This window comes from Salvelinus alpinus, chromosome 28, assembly GCF_045679555.1.
Source record: "Salvelinus alpinus chromosome 28, SLU_Salpinus.1, whole genome shotgun sequence".
Taxonomy (NCBI): domain Eukaryota; kingdom Metazoa; phylum Chordata; class Actinopteri; order Salmoniformes; family Salmonidae; genus Salvelinus; species Salvelinus alpinus.
Window position 1 is genome coordinate 24,284,148 of NC_092113.1, and position 19,520 is coordinate 24,303,667.

Here is a 19,520-nt window from a genome sequence, read left to right on the forward strand (position 1 = left end):
CCAACTGTAAAGTAGGCTACTACTTAGTAGTAAGTATATAGTCTACAATAGGTGAATAAGAAAACAATATTGCGAGGCTACTTAATGTGGCATAGATTTAGACCTGTCTGAACACGGTTCGCTAACCGGGATTCCTTGGGACATCCCTACCCTGAACCCTACCCCAGGGTTTCCCAAACTCAGAACTCGGGACCCCAAGGGGTGGAGGTTTTATTTTTTTCCCTAGTACTACACAGCTGATTAAAATAATCAACTAATCATCAAGCTTTGATCAGCCGTGTAGTGTTAGAGCAAAAACCAAAACGTGCACCCCTTGGGGCCCCGAGGACAGTTTCAGAAACGCTGCAACCCTTACCCTAACCATCTTGAATGTCAACTTCAGTTGGGTAGAGATGTCCCAAGGATCCCGGGATAGCAAGGACTGTCTGACTACATTGTTTGGACACACCAACTGGAAACAAAGATTGCCGTCACCACAGTGCATCTTGTTTATTATCCATTATGTTCACTACACCCCCACATCAACGATATCTTTAGCGTCATTGGCACAGTACCTCTGACACTAGGCAGCAGTATTTCAAGAAAAATAGATACTTTCACAGTTATCATCTGAAACAGAGGATTAAGTATCGCACCTCAATTAACCTGTGTTTTATATTCACAATTAAAATTTAAAAAATGCTCTCATACCTCAGAAATCAGCAAGTAAAATAGCATGCAAAATTATCTCCTTTTAAAAGCTTGCGATTTCAATCTTCATACCATTAATGTGCATTGAAAATAATTGTTTTACATAATATCTTTATAATTGAATATTCATTTACAGATGCCATTCCACAGGGAGGAAATTTTGCCAGCAAATATCAGATAATATCTCTCACACATGCATGCTGCATACACTTCATCAATCACCTACTTCAAGCTTCATGTTGCCAATGACCAGTAACAAAATAATAGTAACATATCAAATTGATTTTGTACCAATTAAAAACAGCTTTTCTATGGCCATACCAACATCTAACTCCATATCTCTACTGCAATACTGTCACCAGGGGGGGTTATTTTCTTTATAAAATGTAACACAGATCAAAATCTCTGTTGTATTATTTCTGTTCCTCGTAAGACTTTGCCCCCTTTTGATGTCTTCGTAACATTGAATTGCTGTACTCATTAAAAATACAATCCGATTGTCTCATTCAAACTATAGCATTGATGCTAATGTGCACATGGTTTGTTGCTTATCATATAGTATCACCACGAGACAACTGTGCTTCTTCCAAAATATAGGAGGGACCAAACCTGACAGGGTAAACAGAATGTAACACAGTGTAATCTGGATTATGAATGTAAGAGGCTGCGTTTACACAGGCAGCCCAATTCTGAGATTCTAATTGGTCTTTTGACTAATCACAAACTTTTCACATCAGATATTTTTCAGATCTGATTGTCAAAAGACCAATTAGTTAAACAAATATTAGAATTGGGCTGCCTGTGTACACACAGCCAGAGTGGCATACACTTGCAGCAATGGATAAGTGAACCACCAAAGCACAACCACTGCCCCCAGTACCCATAATGCCCTACAACTTTAGAGCTCATGACCAGCACTGTGGGGAGAAGGGAGGTCCTTGATGTCACAGTTCTGGATTAGATTGAAGTAAAAGACCACCAGTTCCTCATAGTTCTTCTTAGAAATCCTCTCATTAATACCATGGAACCTGAAAATGTAGAGGGAAAAGATAGAAAGATCGTCTCAACTTAATGTCGCTTGGCCACTTTCTCATTTGTCGAATGCAGTATAGTGCATTGTTTAACCCTCCTTGTCGGCACTGTGTGTATAGGGCTGACTTACATTTTATGGTTCAACCGTGTCATATGGCTAGATCATAAGACTGTGGAGTATTAGTCTCATGATTAACAAAATAACAGGGCCTTGTGTTCAAACAATCTTATGACTACATCGTTATGACTACATTCAAAACCTTGCTTCCGGACAAACTAAACACCTTCTTCGCCCGCTTTAAGGACAACAGTGTCACCGACGCGGCACACTACCAAGGACTGTGGGCTCTCCTTCTCCGTGGCAGACGTGAATAAGACATTTAAGCATGTTAACCCTCGCAAGGCTGCAGAGCAAGACGGCATCCCTAGCCGCATCCTCAGAAGATGCGCAGACCAGCTGGCTGGAGTGTTTACGGACATATTCAATCTCTCCCTATCCCAGTCTGCTGTCCCCACTTGCTTCAAGATGTCCACCATTGTTCCTGTACCCAAGAAAGTAAAAGGTAACTGAACTAAATGACTATTGCGCATCATGAAGTGCTTTGAGAGGCTAGTTAAGGATCATATCATCTCTACCTTACCTGACACCCTAGACTCACTTCAATTTGCTTAACGCCCCAATAGATCCACAGGCGATGCAATCGCCATCGCACTGCCCTATCCCATCTGGACAAGAGCAATAGCTATGTAAGAATGCTGTTCATTGACTATAGCTCAGCATTCAGCAACATAGTACCCTCCAGGCTCATCATAAAGCTCAAGGCCCTGGGTCTGAAACCCGCCCTGTGCAACTGGGTTCTGAACTTCCTGACGGGCCACCCCCCAGGTGGCGAAGGTAGGAAACAACACCTCTACTATGCTGATCCTCAACACAGGGGCCCCAACAAGGGTGCTTGCTCAGCCCCCTCCTGTACTCCCTGTTCACCCATGACTGCGTGGCCACGCACGTCTCCAACTCAATCATCAAGTTTGCAGACGAAACAACAGTAGTAGGCCTGATTACCAACAATGCCGAGACAGCCTACAGGGAGGGGAGGGCCCTGGGAGAGTGGCGCCAGGAAAATAACCTCTCACTCAACAAAACAAAAGGAGCTGATTGTGGACTTCAGGAAACAGCAGAGGGAGCACGCCCCTATCCACAGACGGGACCGCAGTGGGGAAGGTGGAAAGCTTCAAGTTCCTCGGTGTACACATCACTGACAAACTGAAATGGTCCACCCAAACAGACAGTGCGGTGAAGAAAGCGCAACAGGAGGCTGAAGAAATTTGGCTTGACCCCTAAAACCTTTACAGATGCACAATTGAGAGCATCCCGTCAGGCTATATCACCGCCTGGTACGGCAACTGCACCACCCACAACTGCAGGGCTCTCCAGAGGGTGGTGCGGTCTGCCCAACACATCACAGAGGGCAAACTACCTGCAATCCAGGACACCTACAGCACCCGATGTCACAGGAAAGCCAAAAAGATCATCAAGGACATCAACCACCCGAGCCACGGCCGGTTCACCTCGCTATCATCCAGAAGGCGAGGTCAGTACAGGTGCATCAAAGCTGGGACCGAGAGACAAAAAAAACCAGACTTAAATAGCCATTAGTCGGCTTTGACCCGGTTACGCAAACCCGGCACCTTAAAGGCTGCTGCCCTATATGCATAGACTTGGAATCACTGGCCACTTGAATAAATGGAACACTAGTCACTTTAATAATGTTTAAATACTGCTTTACTCATCTCATATGTATACACTGTATTCTATTCTACTGTATTTTAGTCAATGCCATTCCGACATTGCTCGATCTAATATTTATATATTTCTTAATTACATTATTTTACTTGTAGATGTATGTGTATTGTTGTGAATCGTTGTTAGATACTACTGCACTGTTAGATACGACTGCACTGTTGGAGCTAAATACATTTTGATTTGAACACAAGCATTTCGCTACACCCACAACAACATCTGCTAAATATGTGCATGTGACCAATAAAATGTGATTTGATTGGAGCTGGAGAGAGCTCTTCTATACAGAATATTTCCTTGTGGGTGTTATGGCTCACAGTACTTCTGTTACAGTGTGTGTCCTACCTCTGGGCGTCCCCTGGTCTGAACCATGTAGGAGCAAAGCGATAGATGTCCTTGGCCAGGTCAGTGTAGTGACGGCTGTCTGTGTTTCCGATGCAGATACCTGCACATTGGAATATGATAGTAGGTCTCGACATAAAAATGATAAAACATTGCCTGAACAACCCATTTCATAAGCAGAAAACATTTTCAACACCATGGTGGGCAAACCAAACTAATACCATTCCCTCTCCACGTACTCCCATTTCTTACCAGGGGCAACAGTAACTTGTGGGAACTGGTCCAGCACAGTCTTCTTGATGATCTGGAACCCAAAGGATGTTTCATCGTAGGAGCTGACAGGCAGCGGGTCAAAGCCATCCACTAGCTCCATCTTCACCCTCTCATCTCCCACTGTGGACTGGATCAACTCCAAAACCTGACGGGAGGACAAATACACTATCATTGTGAAAACTGAACAGTTTCCTTCAACTGTACTTCAAAGTTGCGAGCATGACTAAATTAAATAAATGTTCTACTTTTGTGAGAGGGACATATGATTCTAGCTAATATAACAGATAAGTAACATGAGTTTTTAATATAGCATGTGGTTGAACCATATAGATAGCAGTAGATTTGCAATGTCACAGCACCATTCATTAGACCAGGGATCACCAAATAGATTCAGCCGCGGGACAATTTTCCTTGAGCAGATGGTCAGGAACATAATTACAAATAATTTGTAGACTGCAAATTGCCCGCAAACAGATATAATATTTGACTAAAACAATAATTTAAAATATTTTGGGCTCAGAAAACTTGGGGTGCCAAATAAAAATCACCCATTGGCCAATTTGGTCTGTGGGCCACCAGTTGAGGAACCTGGCTTTAGACAGAGCTTGCAGTAAATACTAATCCCCACCTCTTGTAGTGACTGTGCGGAATGTATCCGCAGATTCACATAGGCCTCAGCTTGGGAAGGAAGAATGTTAACCTGTGAAAAAATAAAACATATGTATGTAATTAAAGGACTCCCCCAGAGGAAGTTGAAGCCACTATTTCAACGTAATTTCCTGTCCTAGAGATGTAATACACATTTAGGTTCCACAACTAAAGTATGACAAAGGCTACTTATACATATTCACGAATTGGGTGTGGGAATTTCCACTTGGAGTTGATAAACATCAACCAATAGGGCACCGACAGCAGCATAGTTAGCATGCTAACCTTATCTAGCTAGCTAATGTTCTCCGTTGTTCCTGTTTATTTTTTTCTCTACACCGAATTCAAAATATTAGCTAGCTGGGTCTATGGCTGGTTCTGGAACTGGATCTGTCATAAGCACTGATTTAGGGAAAACTTTGCCGCAGATGGAAACCACTGGACGCGAATCCACCATAGAAATAGAAGATAATAAGATGAAGCTCCGGAAATACAGATAACTATTGAAAGATAGCTGATATGCATTATTCTATATTTGGAATGGAAACGATGCAACCTTTGGTAGGCTGCTGACAGGCTTTGGCACAGAAAAGCCAAGTCAGCCAGTGTTCAGGGTTCTCACAGGGGAAGTGAAATGATAGGCTACAATGACTTTGCTCATGATCATGCACGCCGAAAATGACTTGTAACTATAAGTTCCTTTGCATGTGCCTTCTCATTATCTGGATAGACACTTGTGGTTTCTGGCCATTGTCTTTCAGCTCCGAAAAGTGGATTTTTACTAGTGCGGGCATTTAACAGACAACTTTATGCACAATATATAATTTATCATGACTAGATATTGTACCTTAACTCCTGAGTTGAACATAGTGATTGCAGTTGTCGTTCTCACAAAAGCATTTGTATCAGGTCTTCTTTCCATTACTCTGCAAATAAAAGCTGTTAAATTAGGTTTAATAACTAAATCAACACCATAAATTCCCACAACATAAGGTATCTTTATTTTATAAGAGTCCCCTCTTACCTTTGTAATTCAAATAATCAAAGATGGAACAAGCCAGTGAAATTCAGAGTGGAAAATTACCTTCCAAGGAGTGGGGAGAACAGCCACATATTCGACATGACAAATTTGAGTGGGAGCCTAAACTGTGAGAAAGAAAGTGATAAAAAAAGTTTTTTACTGACAAATAGATGTTGTAATTTTATGGAACTTTCCCTTTAACACTCTATAGCACTCATAGGATGTCTGAGGCTAGAAACACAGCATTACCTTGTGAGCCAGGTGTTCAAAGGTCCCACGTTCAGGGCCTTCACCAAACAACCTGGGCATTGGGTTCTCCTCCAATCTGACGAGAATTTTGAGAATTTGGGTTTAGGTTCACAAAGGTTCCTCCCTTTAATGAGTTTCCTAATATTATTAACTGAAAAGGTCCTAAGAGGGAACTTGGACCTTGTAAAATGTTGTCTCATGCTCTATATACTGAGTACATCAAACATTAGGAACACCTTCCTAATATTAAGTTGCAACCCCCCCCTTTGCCTTCAGAAGAGCCTCAATTCATTGTCTCTACAATGTGTTGAAAGCGTTCCATAGGGATGCTGGACCATGTTGACTCCAATGCTTCCCACAGTTGTGTGAAGTTGGCTGGATGTCCTTTGGGTGGTGGACCATTCTTGATACAGTCGGGAAATTGTTGAGCGTGAAAAACCCAACAGTTCTTGACACAAACTGGTGCACCTGGCACCTACTACCATAACACGTTCAAAAGGGACTTAAATATTTCTTTAACCTGACATCAATAAGGGATAAAAGCTATAACCTGGATTTGCCAGGTCCGTCTGTGTCATGGAAAGAGCAGTTCTTAAATGTTTTGTATACTCAGTGTATGTTCATGGCTGACCATGCAAGGGAAATTGAATTCCCTTTGATTGCACAGTACCTGTAGTTGTTAAGCAATGGCTACACACAGTAGATCCATCTAGCCTTTGATTAGTAATGAAAAAAAAGTATATATATATATATATATATATATATATATAAATAAATAAATACACATTCGATACAGTTACAGTGGGGCAAAAAAGTATTTAGTCAGCCACCAATTGTGCAAGTTCTCCCACTTAAAAAGATGAGAGGCCTGTAATTTTCATCATAGGTACACTTCAACTATGACAGACAAAATGAGAAAAAAGAATCCAGAAAATCACATTGTAGGAATTTTTATGAATTTATTTGCAAATTATGGTGGAAAATAAGTATTTGGTCAATAACAAAAGTTTCTCAATACTTTGTTATATACCCTTTGTTGGCAATGACAGAGGTCAAACGTTTTCTGTAAGTCTTCACAAGGTTTTCACACACTGTTGCTGGTATTTTGGCCCATTCCTCCATGCAGATCTCCTCTAGAGCAGTGATGTTTTGGGGCTGTTGCTGGGTAACACGGACTTTCAACTCCCTCCAAAGATTTTCTATGGGGTTGAGATCTGGAGACTGGCTAGGCCACTCCAGGACCTTGAAATGCTTCTTGCGAAGCCACTCCTTCGTTGCCCGGGCGGTGTGTTTGGGATCATTGTCATGCTGAAAGACCCAGCCACGTTTCATCTTCAATGCCCTTGCTGATGGAAGGAGGTTTTCACTCAAAATCTCACGATACATGGCCCCATTCATTCTGTCCTTTACACGGATCAGTCGTCCTGGTCACTTTGCAGAAAAACACCACCAAAGCATGATGTTTCCACCCCCGTGCTTCACAGTAGGTATGGTGTTCTTTGGATGCAACTCAGCATTCTTTGTCCTCCAAACACGACGAGGTGAGTTTTTACCAAAAAGTTCTATTTTGGTTTCATCTGACCATATGACATTCTCCCAATCTTCTTCTGGATCATCCAAATGCTCTCTAGCAAACTTCAGACGGGCCTGGACATGTACTGGCTTAAGCAGGGGGACACGTCTGGCACTGCAGAATTTGAGTCCCTGGCGGCGTAGTGTGTTACTACAGGTAGGCTTTGTTACTTGGTCCCAGCTCTCTGCAGGTCATTCACTAGGTCCCCCCGTGTGGTTCTGGGATTTTTGCTCACCGTTCTTGTGATCATTTTGACCCCACGGGGTGAGATCTTGCGTGGAGCCCCAGATCGAGGGAGATTATCAGTGGTCTTGTATGTCTTCCATTACCTAATAATTGCTCCCACAGTTGATTTCTTCAAACCAAGCTGCTTACCTATTGCAGAGTCAGTCTTCCCAGCCTGGTGCAGGTCTACAATTGTGTTTCTGGTGTCCTTTGACAGCTCTTTGGTCTTGGCCATAGTGGAGTTTGGAGTATGACTGTTTGAGGTTGTGGACAGGTGTCTTTTATACTGATAACAAGTTCAAACAGGTGCCATTAATACAGGTAACGAGTGGAGGACAGAGGAGCCTCTTAAAGAAGAAGTTACAGGTCTGTGAGAGCCAGAAATCTTGCTTGTTTGTAGGTGACCAAATACTTATTTTCCACCATAATTTGCAAATAAATTCATTAAAAATCCTACAATGTGATTTTCTGGATTTTTTTTTCTCATTTTGTCTGTCATAGTTGAAGTGTACCTATGATGAAATGTACAGGCCTCTCTCATCTTTTTAAGTGGGAGAACTTGCACAATTGGTGGCTGACTAAATACTTTCTTGCCCCACTGTATATATCATCATATTATAAAATCGATACTTTGACTAAGTAACAATTTGTAAAAAATAAATAAATAAAAAATAAAAATCTAGGTAGCGCGAGTGTCCTGTAGTTTTCACCAAAACTGTGGTATTTTTCATTCTATAGCTTGTTCTCCATCTTCTTTTGAATAGCAAGCCAACCTCAGCACCTAAGTATTGTGATAATGTATCTGGAGGTCCCTGACAATTAATTCCCAGCCGTACCTGTGACGATTCACTAATCCCCTCTTACCTTTTGACTGCTCCTGCCAGGATGCCTATGCTGCTCTCACTGGGAGGCATGGAGGAGTGACCCGGGGCCTTGGAAACGCTCAGCTTCACCGTTGCTAGGCCCTTCTCACTGATCCCAATCCTGACATATACACACACAGGCAAATCAAAATCTAATATTATTTGTCACGTGCTGACCTAAGACAGGGACATTTTACTAGGATTAAATGTCAGGAATTGTGAAAAAAGGAGTTTAAATGTATTTGGCTAAGGTGTATGTAAACTTCCGACTTCAACTGTACAAGCGTTTGAAAAAGGAACACAAAGTAACAATAACGAGGCTATATACAGGGGGTACTGGTACCGAGTCAATGTGTAGTTGCACAAGTTAGTCAAGGCAATTTGTACATGTAGGTAGGGGTAAAGTGACTATGCATAGATAATAAACAGCAAGTAGCAGCAGTGTAAAAATAAAGGGAGGGGGGGGAAATCAATGCAAACAGTCTGGGTGGCCATTTGATTAATCGTTCAGTAGTCCTATGGCTTGGGGGTAGAAGCTGTTGAGGAGCCTTTTGGACCCAGACTTGGCGCTCCAATACCGCTTGCCGTGCAGTAGCAGAGAGAACAGTCTATGACTTGGGTGACTGGAGTCATTTTTGGGGCCTTCCTCTATAGGTCCTGGATGACAGGAAGCTTGGCCCCAGTGATGGAATGGGCCGTACGCACTACATTCCGTAGCGCCTTGCGGTCAGATGCCGAGTAGTTGTCATACCAGGCGGTGATGCAACTAGTCAGGATGCTCTCGATGGTGTAGCTGTAGAACCTTTTAAGAATCTGAGGACCTATGCCAAATCTTTTCAGAGTCCTGAAGGGGAAAAGTCATTGTTGTGCCCTCTTCATGAGTGTCTTGGTGTGTTTGGACCATGATAGCTTGTTGTTGATGTGGACACCAAGGAACTTGAAACTCACGACCCGCTCCACTACAGCCCTGTCGATGAGAATGGGGGAGTGTTCGGCCCTCCTTTTCCTATAGTCCACAATCAGCTCTTTTTTCTTGCTCAAGTTGAGGGAGAGGTTGTTGTCCTGGCACCACACTACCAGGTCTCTGACCTCCCTATAGGCTGTCTCATCATTGTCGGTAACCAGGCCTACCACTGTTGTGTCGTCAGCAAACTTAATGACGGTATTGGAGTCATGCTTGGCCACACAGTTGTGGGTGAACGGGGAGTACAGGAGTGGACTAAGCATGCACCCATGAGGGGCCCCCGTGTTGAGGATCAGCGTGGCAGATGTGCTGTTGCCTGCCCTTACCACCTGGGGGCGGCCCATCAGGAAGTCCAGGATCCAGTTGCAGAGGGAGGTTTTTAATCCCAGGGTCCTTAGCTTAGTGATGAGCTTAGTGGGCACTATGGTGTTGAACGCTGAGCTGTAGTCAATGAACAGCATTCTCACATAGGTGTTCCTTTTGTCCAGGTGGGAAAGGGCAGTGTGGAGTGTGACAGATTGCGTCATCTGTGGATCTGTTCAGGCGGTATGCAAATTGGAGTGGGTCTAGGGTTTCCAGGATGATGGTGTTGATGTCAGCCATGACATGGGGCAGCAGGTAGCCTAGTGGTTAGAAAGTTGGGCCAGTAACCGAAAGGTTGCTGGATCGAATCCCTGAGCTGACAAGGTAAAAATCTGTTGTTCTGCACCTGAACAAGGCAGTTAACCCACTGTTGCCTGGTAGACCATCATTGTAAATAAGAATTTGTTCTTAACTGACTTGCCTAGTTAAATAAAAAGGTAAAAAATAAAAAATAATTTAAAAGGCCAGCATTTCAAAGCACTTCATGACTGCCCGACGTGAGTGCTACGGGGCGGTAGTCATTTAGGCAGGTAACCTTTGCTTTCGTGGGCACAGGGACTATGGTGGTCTGCTTGAAACATGTAGGTATTACAGACTTGATCAAGGAGAGGTTGAAAATGTCAGTGAAGACACTTGCCAGTCGGTCCGCACATGCCCGGAGTACACGTCCTGGTAATCCATCTGGCCCCGCGGCCTTGTGAATGTTGACCTGTTTAAAGGATTAGTGTCCGGATTAGTGTCCCGCTCCTTGAAAGCGGCAGCTCTAGATGTTGCCTGTAATCCATGGCTTCTGGTTGGAATATGTATGTATGGTCACTGTATGGACGATGTCGTCGATGCACTTAAGCCTGTGACTGAGGTGGTATACTCCTCAATGCCATTGGTTGAATCTCAGAACATATTCCAGTCTATCCTAGCAAAACAGTCCTGTAGTGTAGCAGTCGCATCATCTGACCACTTCCGTATTGAGTGAGGCATTGCTTGAATTTTTGCTTGTAAGCAGGAATCAGGAAGATAGAATTATGGTCAGATTTGCCAAATGGAGGGTGAGGGAGAGCTTTGTAACCATCTCTGTGTGTGGAGTAAAGGCGGTCTAGAATTTTTTCCCCCCTCTGGTTGCACATGTAACATGCTGGTAGAAATTAGGTGAAACAGATTTAAGTTTGCCTGCATTAAAGTTCCATGGCCACTAGGAGAGCCGTTTCTGGATGAGCATTTTGTTTGCTTACGGCCTTATACAGCTCGTTGAGTGCAGTCTTAGTGCCAGCATCGGTTTGTGGTAAATAGACGGCTACAAAAAATATAGATGAAAACTCTCTTGGTTAGATAGTGTGGTCTGCAGCTTATCATGAGGTACTCTACCTCAGGTGAGCAATACCTCAAGACTTCTTTAATATTAGACATCGCGCATGAGCTGTTTGACAAATAGACAAACACCACCACCCCTCGTCTTACCAGAGATAGCTGTTCTGGCCTGCAGATGCACGGAAAATCCAGCCAACTGTATATTATCCGTGTCGTCGTTCAGCCACGACTCGGTGAAACATAAGATATTACCGTTTTAAATGTCCCGTTGGTAGGATAGTCTCAAACGGAGCTCATCCAGTTTATTCTTTTTCACTTGGCAGGCACTTGGCAAGCATATACACTTTTAATATATTGTGATAGCAATCTATGACGTAAACCATATTTAAGTTGTGTTTTATATCATATTGTACAACAGCTGATGAAACTAACACCGTAAATGTGAGAAACTTTGATCAGTAACCAGGTTTCCATCCAACCACTTCATGCAGATGAACTACGCGACGCATGGGGAAAAAATCATGACCTGGTTGATGGAAACAGCTGGTACAATTTTATAAATGTGGACAGACAATTTATTCATTTGACATAGTGGGATCTTTTTGTGTGCGTAAAATTAATTACACGAGAAATGACGCAAATATCGATAATAAGCATCATATCGAAGTAAACTTGGAGTCACGAGACGATATGTTGTGTGTTCCTCCCACTACGACTCGGGAAAGCATGCAGTTTATTAGGCTACAGATGAAAGAAGTTATGATGAACTTCACAGGGTGGTGGAAGTGCACAGTGATGATCTTGATGCTCCTTTCCAAGAAATATTGAGGATCTTATTCTAGTGACATGATGATCAATGCTTGGCTTCCATTTGACAATTAAAAATGATCTTGCTCTCATCCATAATAATCTCATCATGTAGGTAGCCTACCAGCAATCTATCTGCAAGCCGTTGGCTAGAGTGGTCACATTTGCTATATAAACGCAACAGTTTTGGTTACAAAACTATCAGTAGAGTTGAAAATGCGATAGAGACCCATTTAACTTTTTTTGTTTTTATTCGGGAACTTAACCGCAAAAGTTATGTTATCACACATAGCCTTTTATACACAATAAGTCCGGTTGATGGAAACTTCTCTGGTGGGAAAATGTGTATATTGTTGTACGCACATTTTTAAATAGTCGCATGAAAATCTGTCGCCAATTGGATGGAAACCAAGCTAATGTCATTTTCTGATAGTTTCTGGTTGAAAATACAATTTACTACGCAGGACCTTGTAATCAGCAGTTTTTGCAAGGGAGGAGTTTTGGCTTGCCTGTTGACATCACCAGGCAGTATAAGTTAATAGACCAATAAAGAGATTTCCAAACCTCTCTGCCAATAACAGATAGTTTTTTCAGGTTACATATCCCTCCCATTAGGACCTTCCAATTACACCCCTCACTCAGACCACTCCCACAGTCCTAACTAAATTCTGTCTAAGAAATTATTTTTGCAAAAAATCTATTTGGATTTTTGACAATTTTAATGGAAAACTATTATAAATGGTACTTAATTGTTACCCAGAAATGAGTTCATACTGAGATAAAAATGGCTACATTGGGCCTGTGGTTAGTCACTTACAAAGACACTAAATATGAGAAAAGAGTGAATGAATGCTTACAGAGCAGCAGGCCCCTGCAGACCACTGATGACTCCATCCAGCACAGCCAGACCCTCATCCAGTACAAACGCCAGCTGTACCCCTTTCTTCTTCAGCACCCTCACTATGTTCATTGCCCCCTGGTAGCCACTCACCTACAGTAGACAGACAAAATCCTTTTTTTGATTTCTGTCCCTTTTCAGTTAGTGAAATAAAGTTGAAGTCGGAAGTTCACATACACCTTAACCAAATACATTTAAACTCAGTTTTCACAATTCCTGACATTTAATCCAAGTAAATATTCCCTGACTTAGGTCAGTTAAGATCACCACTTTATTTTAAGAATGTGAAAAGTCAGAATTATAGCAGAGAGAATGATTATTTCAGCTTTTATTTATTTCATCACATTCCCAGTGGGTCAGAAGTTTACATACACTCAGTATTTGGTAGCACTGCCTGTAAATTGTTTAACTTGGGTAAAACATTTTGGGTAGCCTTCCACAAGCTTCCCACAATAAGTTGGGTGAATTTTGGCCCATTCCTCCTGACAGAGCCGGTGAAACTGAGTCAGGTGTGTTGGCCTCCTTGCTCGCACGCGCTTTTTCAGTTCTGCCCACAAATTTTGTATGGGATTGAGGTCAGGGCTTTGTGATGGCCACTCCAATACCTTGACATTGTTGTCCTTAAGCCATTTTGCCACAACTTTGGAAGTATGCTTGGGGTCATTGTCCATTTGGAAGACCCACGTGCGACCAAGCTTTAACTTCCTGGCTGATGTCTTGAGATGTTGGTTCAATATGTCTACATAATTTTCCTCCCTCATGATGCCATCTATTTTATGAAGCACCCCCACAACATGATGCTGCCACCCCGTGCTTCACGGTTGGGATGGTGTTCTTCGGCTTGCAAGCATCCCCATTTTTCCTCCAAGCATAATAATGGTCATTATGGCCAAACAGTTATATTTTTGTTTCATCAGACCAGATGGCATTTCTCCAAAAAGTACGATCTTTGTCCCCATGTGCAGTTGCAAACCGTAGTCTGGCTTTTTTATGGCGGTTTTGGAGCAGTGGCTTCTTCCTTGCTGAGCGGCCTTTCAGGTTGTGTCGATATAGTACTCGTTTTACTGTGGATACAGATACTTTTGTAACCGTTTCCTCCAGCATCTTCACAAGGTCCTTTGCTGTTGTTCTGGGATTGATTTGCACTTTTCGCACCAAAGTACGCTCATCTCAAGTAGACAGAACGCGTCTCCTTCCTGAGCGGTATGACGGCTGCGTGGTCCCATGGTGTTTATACTTGCGTACTATTGTTTGTACAGATGAACGTGGTACCTTCAGGCGTTTGGAAATTGCTCCCAAGGACGAACCAGACTTTTTTCTGAGGTCTTGGCTGATTTCTTTTGATTTCCCCATGATGTCAAGCAAAGAGGCACTGAGTTTGAAGGTAGGCCTTGAAATACATCCACAGGTACACCTCCAATTGACTCAAATAATGTCAATTAGCCTATCAGAAGCTTTTAAAGCCATGACATCATCTTCTGGAATTTTCTAAGCTGTTTAAAGGTACAGTCAACTTAGTGCATGTAAACTTCTGACCCACTGGAATTGTGATACAGTGAAATATAAGTGAAATAATCTGTCTGCAAACAATTGTTGGAAAAATTACTTGTGTCATGCACAAAGTAGATGTCCTAACCGACTTGCCAAAACTATACTTTGTTAACAAGACATTTGTGGAGTGGTTGAAAAACGAGTTTTAATGACTCCAACCTAAATGTATGTAAACTTTCGACTTCAACTGTAAATACCTCTACCAACTTCACAAACCTCCTCATCATGACCCAGACCAATGAAGAATCCCCTTCGCGGTGAATAACCTCTTATCAACAGGTACTCCAGCGCCTGGAGAATTCCCTACAGTGAAAAATTTGTCTGGTTAAATTCTCACAATGTGAAATCGTATTATTGGGTGAGAAAAACAGCAACCGCATTGTTGATTACGCAATGCTCTTGGGCCTCTAGCTCAAAGATAAAACATATCATAGATTTGGTCCTTGTTCTTGGAACACCCAGGTTCCATAAACATCTACCCACTGTCAACCCTCACGGCCTCACCATGACAGACTGCTTGTTATCGATGGTCCCTCTCCCGTAGATGAATCCATCTATCTCCTTTGCAGAGAATGGTGGGGCCTCCCATCCGTCTCTCTCCTCAGCAGGCACCACATCTATGTGGGCCAGCAGCATGTAGGGGACGAGGGCCAGGTCAGAGCCTGGCACCCAGAACAGGTGGCTGTAGTTGGCCACAACCTCATGCTGGACCAGGTGGGAAGAAAACACTGTAGGGAAAGCTGGCAGAGGGGGGGGGGGGGGGAATCTGTTAAGTGTTAGGAAATGCAGGACACCACCCTTACGAGAAAAAAAATGCACTCAGAGTGCAGTATAACTGCAGTATTCTGCAGTTTCAAAACTGAAATCTTTTTTTGTGAGGGCATTTCTAATAAGCTTTTAAAATAGTGGATTTGAAGTAAACGCAGATGCATTTCTGCTTGAGTATCAGAAAGCAGTGTCGAAATGCTAATTGGTAACTTTATATGCTCAAAGCCCAAAGGACGGCAGATGGCGATATTGAGTCGTTTCATCTTATGGTCTAAAGGGAATGCATGCAGCAGGCTATACACTAATGTCCCCCGTGAACAGTTTTGTTGTTGTACATTCTCCATTCAGGCTGCAAAGACATCAATTTACTCATTAACTCAATTTAAAAGCGAGAAGGCAGAATTTATTTGGAAAGTATGCATACTTTCTTGATGAAACAACATTTTTCACCCCCATGGTAGTGGCTAATGCTACTTCCTGATGTTTAGCCAGGGTCATGTCTAGATGGGACACAGCTTGTCAAAATTGAGGTCAAAAGTTATTATTTTTACATTTTAGCTAACCGTACTCTTTTCCTAACCTTAACCAAATTATCCTAACCTGGGGGGTTATGAAGGAACCAATGGGATGCTCAAGGTGGGGCATTCCTGCAGGGAACCCTTAAAATATTATCGTGCAGTTGCACACATGGATTTATCGGGCTTCACTAAGGGGCTGTAACATTAACGTTGTAACAAAGTTGACATTTGGGTATAGCAGCCATTGTTTGTCACGACCCCCAACACCCTACCATAATACTTCACCTAACAGTATATGGCCAGTGCGCATTTTTAGCACTTCACTGAGCTGGCAAGCCTCCAGCTACACAGCACTCACGTAGAAGCAGTAATAGTTAGTTCAGAGTATTTCTGAGTCAACTCTTTAGATGACATGCGTCCTATTATGCCTGATTTAAACCAACCACTGCATTCCACAGTAAGAACCTCATACCAACAGTCAAGCGTGGTGGTGGTGTGATGGTTTGGGGATGCTTTGCTGCCTCAGGAGATATAGGCCTATGGGTTAGGCAACAATGATTTGAAAGTCGCAAAATAAAGCAAATGCTGTTTCTTGCCTTAAGCTGGGAATCACTCACAAGTAATAGGCTAATATTGTCACCCATCAAACTATTCTTGATTTAATCTTATCGTTGCATATACTAAATATGTGAAATTTGTTTTGATTTAGGTGCATGATAATGGTCAGTTCTATCTCGAAACAAGGGCAGCAGAAGAAATACTTGTCATCTATGCACTTAAATAGCAAATAGAGGACGCTTTTCCCGTGATTCATTATCATGCCAGCCAGGTAGGCTATACTCCTGTTGTAAGGAGAAGCAATGTGCTTAATATTAGGATAATGTATAAATATATATATAGTAGGCCTAGCCTATAGAATGCTGGATGGGAACCTCTTCTTTTAATCTCTTCGTTCTCTCACGCAACAGCATAGCCTATAGAAATGTTGCGCAACATGAGCTCTCATGAAATGTTTGATTTACATGTTCGAATACATTTGCATTGATTTCAGAGTGATTAGAGGGACAATAGAGTGCTGAGTACCAGGCAGTTAACAAGCCTGGTAGGCTACTAATGACCATCAGCAGCATCAGAGCTTTTTAATTTATTTTAAATTTAACCTTTATTTAACTAGGCAAGTCAGTTAAGAATACATTCGTATTTACAATGACGGCCTAGCCCGGCCAAACCGGAAGACACTGGCCCAATTGTGCACAGCCCTATGGGACTCCCAAACCCGGCCGGTTGTGATATAGCCTGGATTCGAACTAGGGTCTGTAATGACGCTTCTTGCACTGAGATGCAGTGCCTTAGACCGCTGTGCCACTCGGGAGCCTAATTACCGTGACTAAGCGGTCACGTGGAATTAGACTGCCTTCATGACTCGTCCCCGCCGTTGTGACGGTAATATGGTCACCGTAACAGCCCTAGTCCACATACACATATCTGTCATGCTGCTGCTCCAGTTACAACTGTTCTGCCTGCGGCTACCTTGTCCCAGACCTGCTGTTTTGGACCCGCTCTCACCCTCCCTCTACCACACATGCTGTCTCAACCTCTTAATGCTCAGCTATGAAAAGCCAACTGACATTTACTCCTGAGGTGTTGACTTATTGCACCCTCTACAACTGTGATTATTATTTGACCCTGCTGGTCATCTATGAATGTTTGAACATCTTGAAGAACAATCTGGCCTTAATGGCCATGTACTCTCAATCTCCACCCAGCACAGCCAGAAGAGGACTGGCCACCCCTCAGAGCCTGATTCCTCTCTAGGTTTCTTCCTAAGTTCCTGCCTTTCTAATGAGTTTTTCCTAGCCACCATGCTTCTACATCTGCATTGCTGTCTATTTTAGGCTGGGTTTCTCTATAAGCACTTTGTGACATCTGCTTATGTAACAATGACTTCATAAATACATTTGATTGTTTTATAATGTTAGCTAAATGTAGTAATAAATAAATAGGCTACATTTCTTTAAATGGACAATTCTGTGAACTGTCTTGTGAAAGTTTTAAATTGACACAATACCCATTAGTAAAGGTATCAGCTAGAGATGACATGCAGGAACTTGCAGAGATTTGTAGTTTTGACATGATGTCTAAATTGATGCCAATTAGCATTTTTGAACCTGAGAGTAAATAGAGCCAAATATATTGATATAAGAGAGAGAGATGTACATGGTTATCAAAACCTCAAGCCAAGGTAAGCCTACACCAAACACAGCCCTTATTTTAAGTGTTTCTAAAATCCCTTATGGGGAAATGGGGTAAAAATGATTGGAACCATTTCCCTGTTTGACTACTAGGTTTTATGAGTATTATGACACCTCCACTGTGGGATTCTACTCAGAGATGTGGTGAGGCTACACCTCAAATTACATACTAGTCATGAAAAACATGCAGTTACTTGCTGTATATAACTGATAGAGCTAAAATGTGCGCAATTGTTTTGCATGGAATAAACATACATTTGTAGTTCTGACTATGTTCTTCAAGAGGTGATGACATTCCAAATAGTTAACATGTATTTAATATTTCCTTAAACGGCACGCAGTTGTCAATGCTTTCTGCGGAGCTGGGGGACTACATGCACCCCAGCAGGCAAATCGAATCCTCTCTTATTGTGACGTTTTGTTGAAAACGACCAGCGCCATGCATTCCTTTTGGACGGTAAAATTAAACGAATCCTTATCGCCATTTGCCGGCCTTGTGCTCAGTGGGCTAATGGGCCTTGTGTTCAGTTGGCTAGTGTACTCAGTGAAAACATGTTTCCTACAGTAACCGGTTATAATATAACCGCCTATGCAGCATGTACCTGCTCCTAAACCAAGTATAACAGTAGGTATCCGGTAGCTTACCTTTCCTCAGGAGGCCGTCGAACTCGCGCAATGCGGTGGTGTTGAGCTGTGTCTCCGTGGTTGACACGGTGGGAATCCGGATTGCGTCTGCGTACAAAAAAGCAGGCGGCGTTGAGCAAATTTAGTGAGCACATTATAGCGATTATTCATTCACACAACATAGGTTGACAAATCTGCTCAGCTTGATGATCGAATTAGTCCGGATCTCACCTCTGAAATTCGCTAGAAGCTCCTCTCTCTGGTGCTGGTTTATGTCAGACGCAATATTGTTCGTCTTCTCCCAGTGTGCAAGTTGAAGTCCTGCATTCACATCAAACGTTAGTGTCCTTACAGTGGCTGCAACGAAAAAGGCTAATATAACTAATAACAAGCTAAACGACACAATTTTCACAAACTTGAGAATGTTCAATTTTGCACTGCGTTCGGTCATTTTTTAATTCGACAGTGCACAGCGTGTTGTTGTGAAGAGTGCAAGCTGCTCGTGACGTGTTCTGCTAATTTGATCTATGAATGATCGTTTGAGCGCCACCTTTTGGGCTGGAAATAGGTCACCAGATAATAATTTACCTTATGCACTTCCAATCAAATTGCCATGTAGCACTTATTTTATTAGACAGAACATGTCAAATGCTCTTTATTCAAATTAACTCAGACAACTACACAATAAGCAACTCTTGAAAAATAATGTTTTCATGTTTCATATTACACTGAAATCCCTGACATCTGGTGAGC

General features: G+C 42.5%; 1 protein-coding gene across 2 annotated transcripts; it reads right to left on the minus strand.

Annotated features, from left to right (window-relative positions):
* Window positions 1-474: 474 nt before the first annotated feature.
* LOC139557470 (N-fatty-acyl-amino acid synthase/hydrolase PM20D1.2-like) lies at window positions 475-19,301 on the minus strand. Of its 2 annotated transcripts, XR_011671396.1 has the most exons (14): window positions 18,999-19,301; window positions 18,789-18,875; window positions 15,110-15,345; window positions 14,822-14,908; window positions 13,014-13,147; window positions 8,719-8,838; window positions 6,057-6,132; window positions 5,871-5,932; window positions 5,634-5,712; window positions 4,767-4,838; window positions 4,118-4,283; window positions 3,869-3,968; window positions 1,504-1,718; window positions 475-1,368 (listed from the first exon to the last, which is right to left on the minus strand). XR_011671396.1 is itself a non-coding variant. In XM_071372308.1 (13 exons), the coding sequence occupies exons 1-13, from the start codon at window positions 19,216-19,218 to the stop codon at window positions 1,589-1,591; spliced, it is 1,569 nt and encodes a 522-aa protein (XP_071228409.1). In that variant the 5' UTR covers window positions 19,219-19,301; the 3' UTR covers window positions 475-1,588. The 2 variants fall into 2 exon arrangements, 1 of the variants encoding a protein (XP_071228409.1); XM_071372308.1 differs by having other exon boundaries at window positions 475-1,718.
* Between the last annotated feature and the right edge of the window lie 219 nt (window positions 19,302-19,520).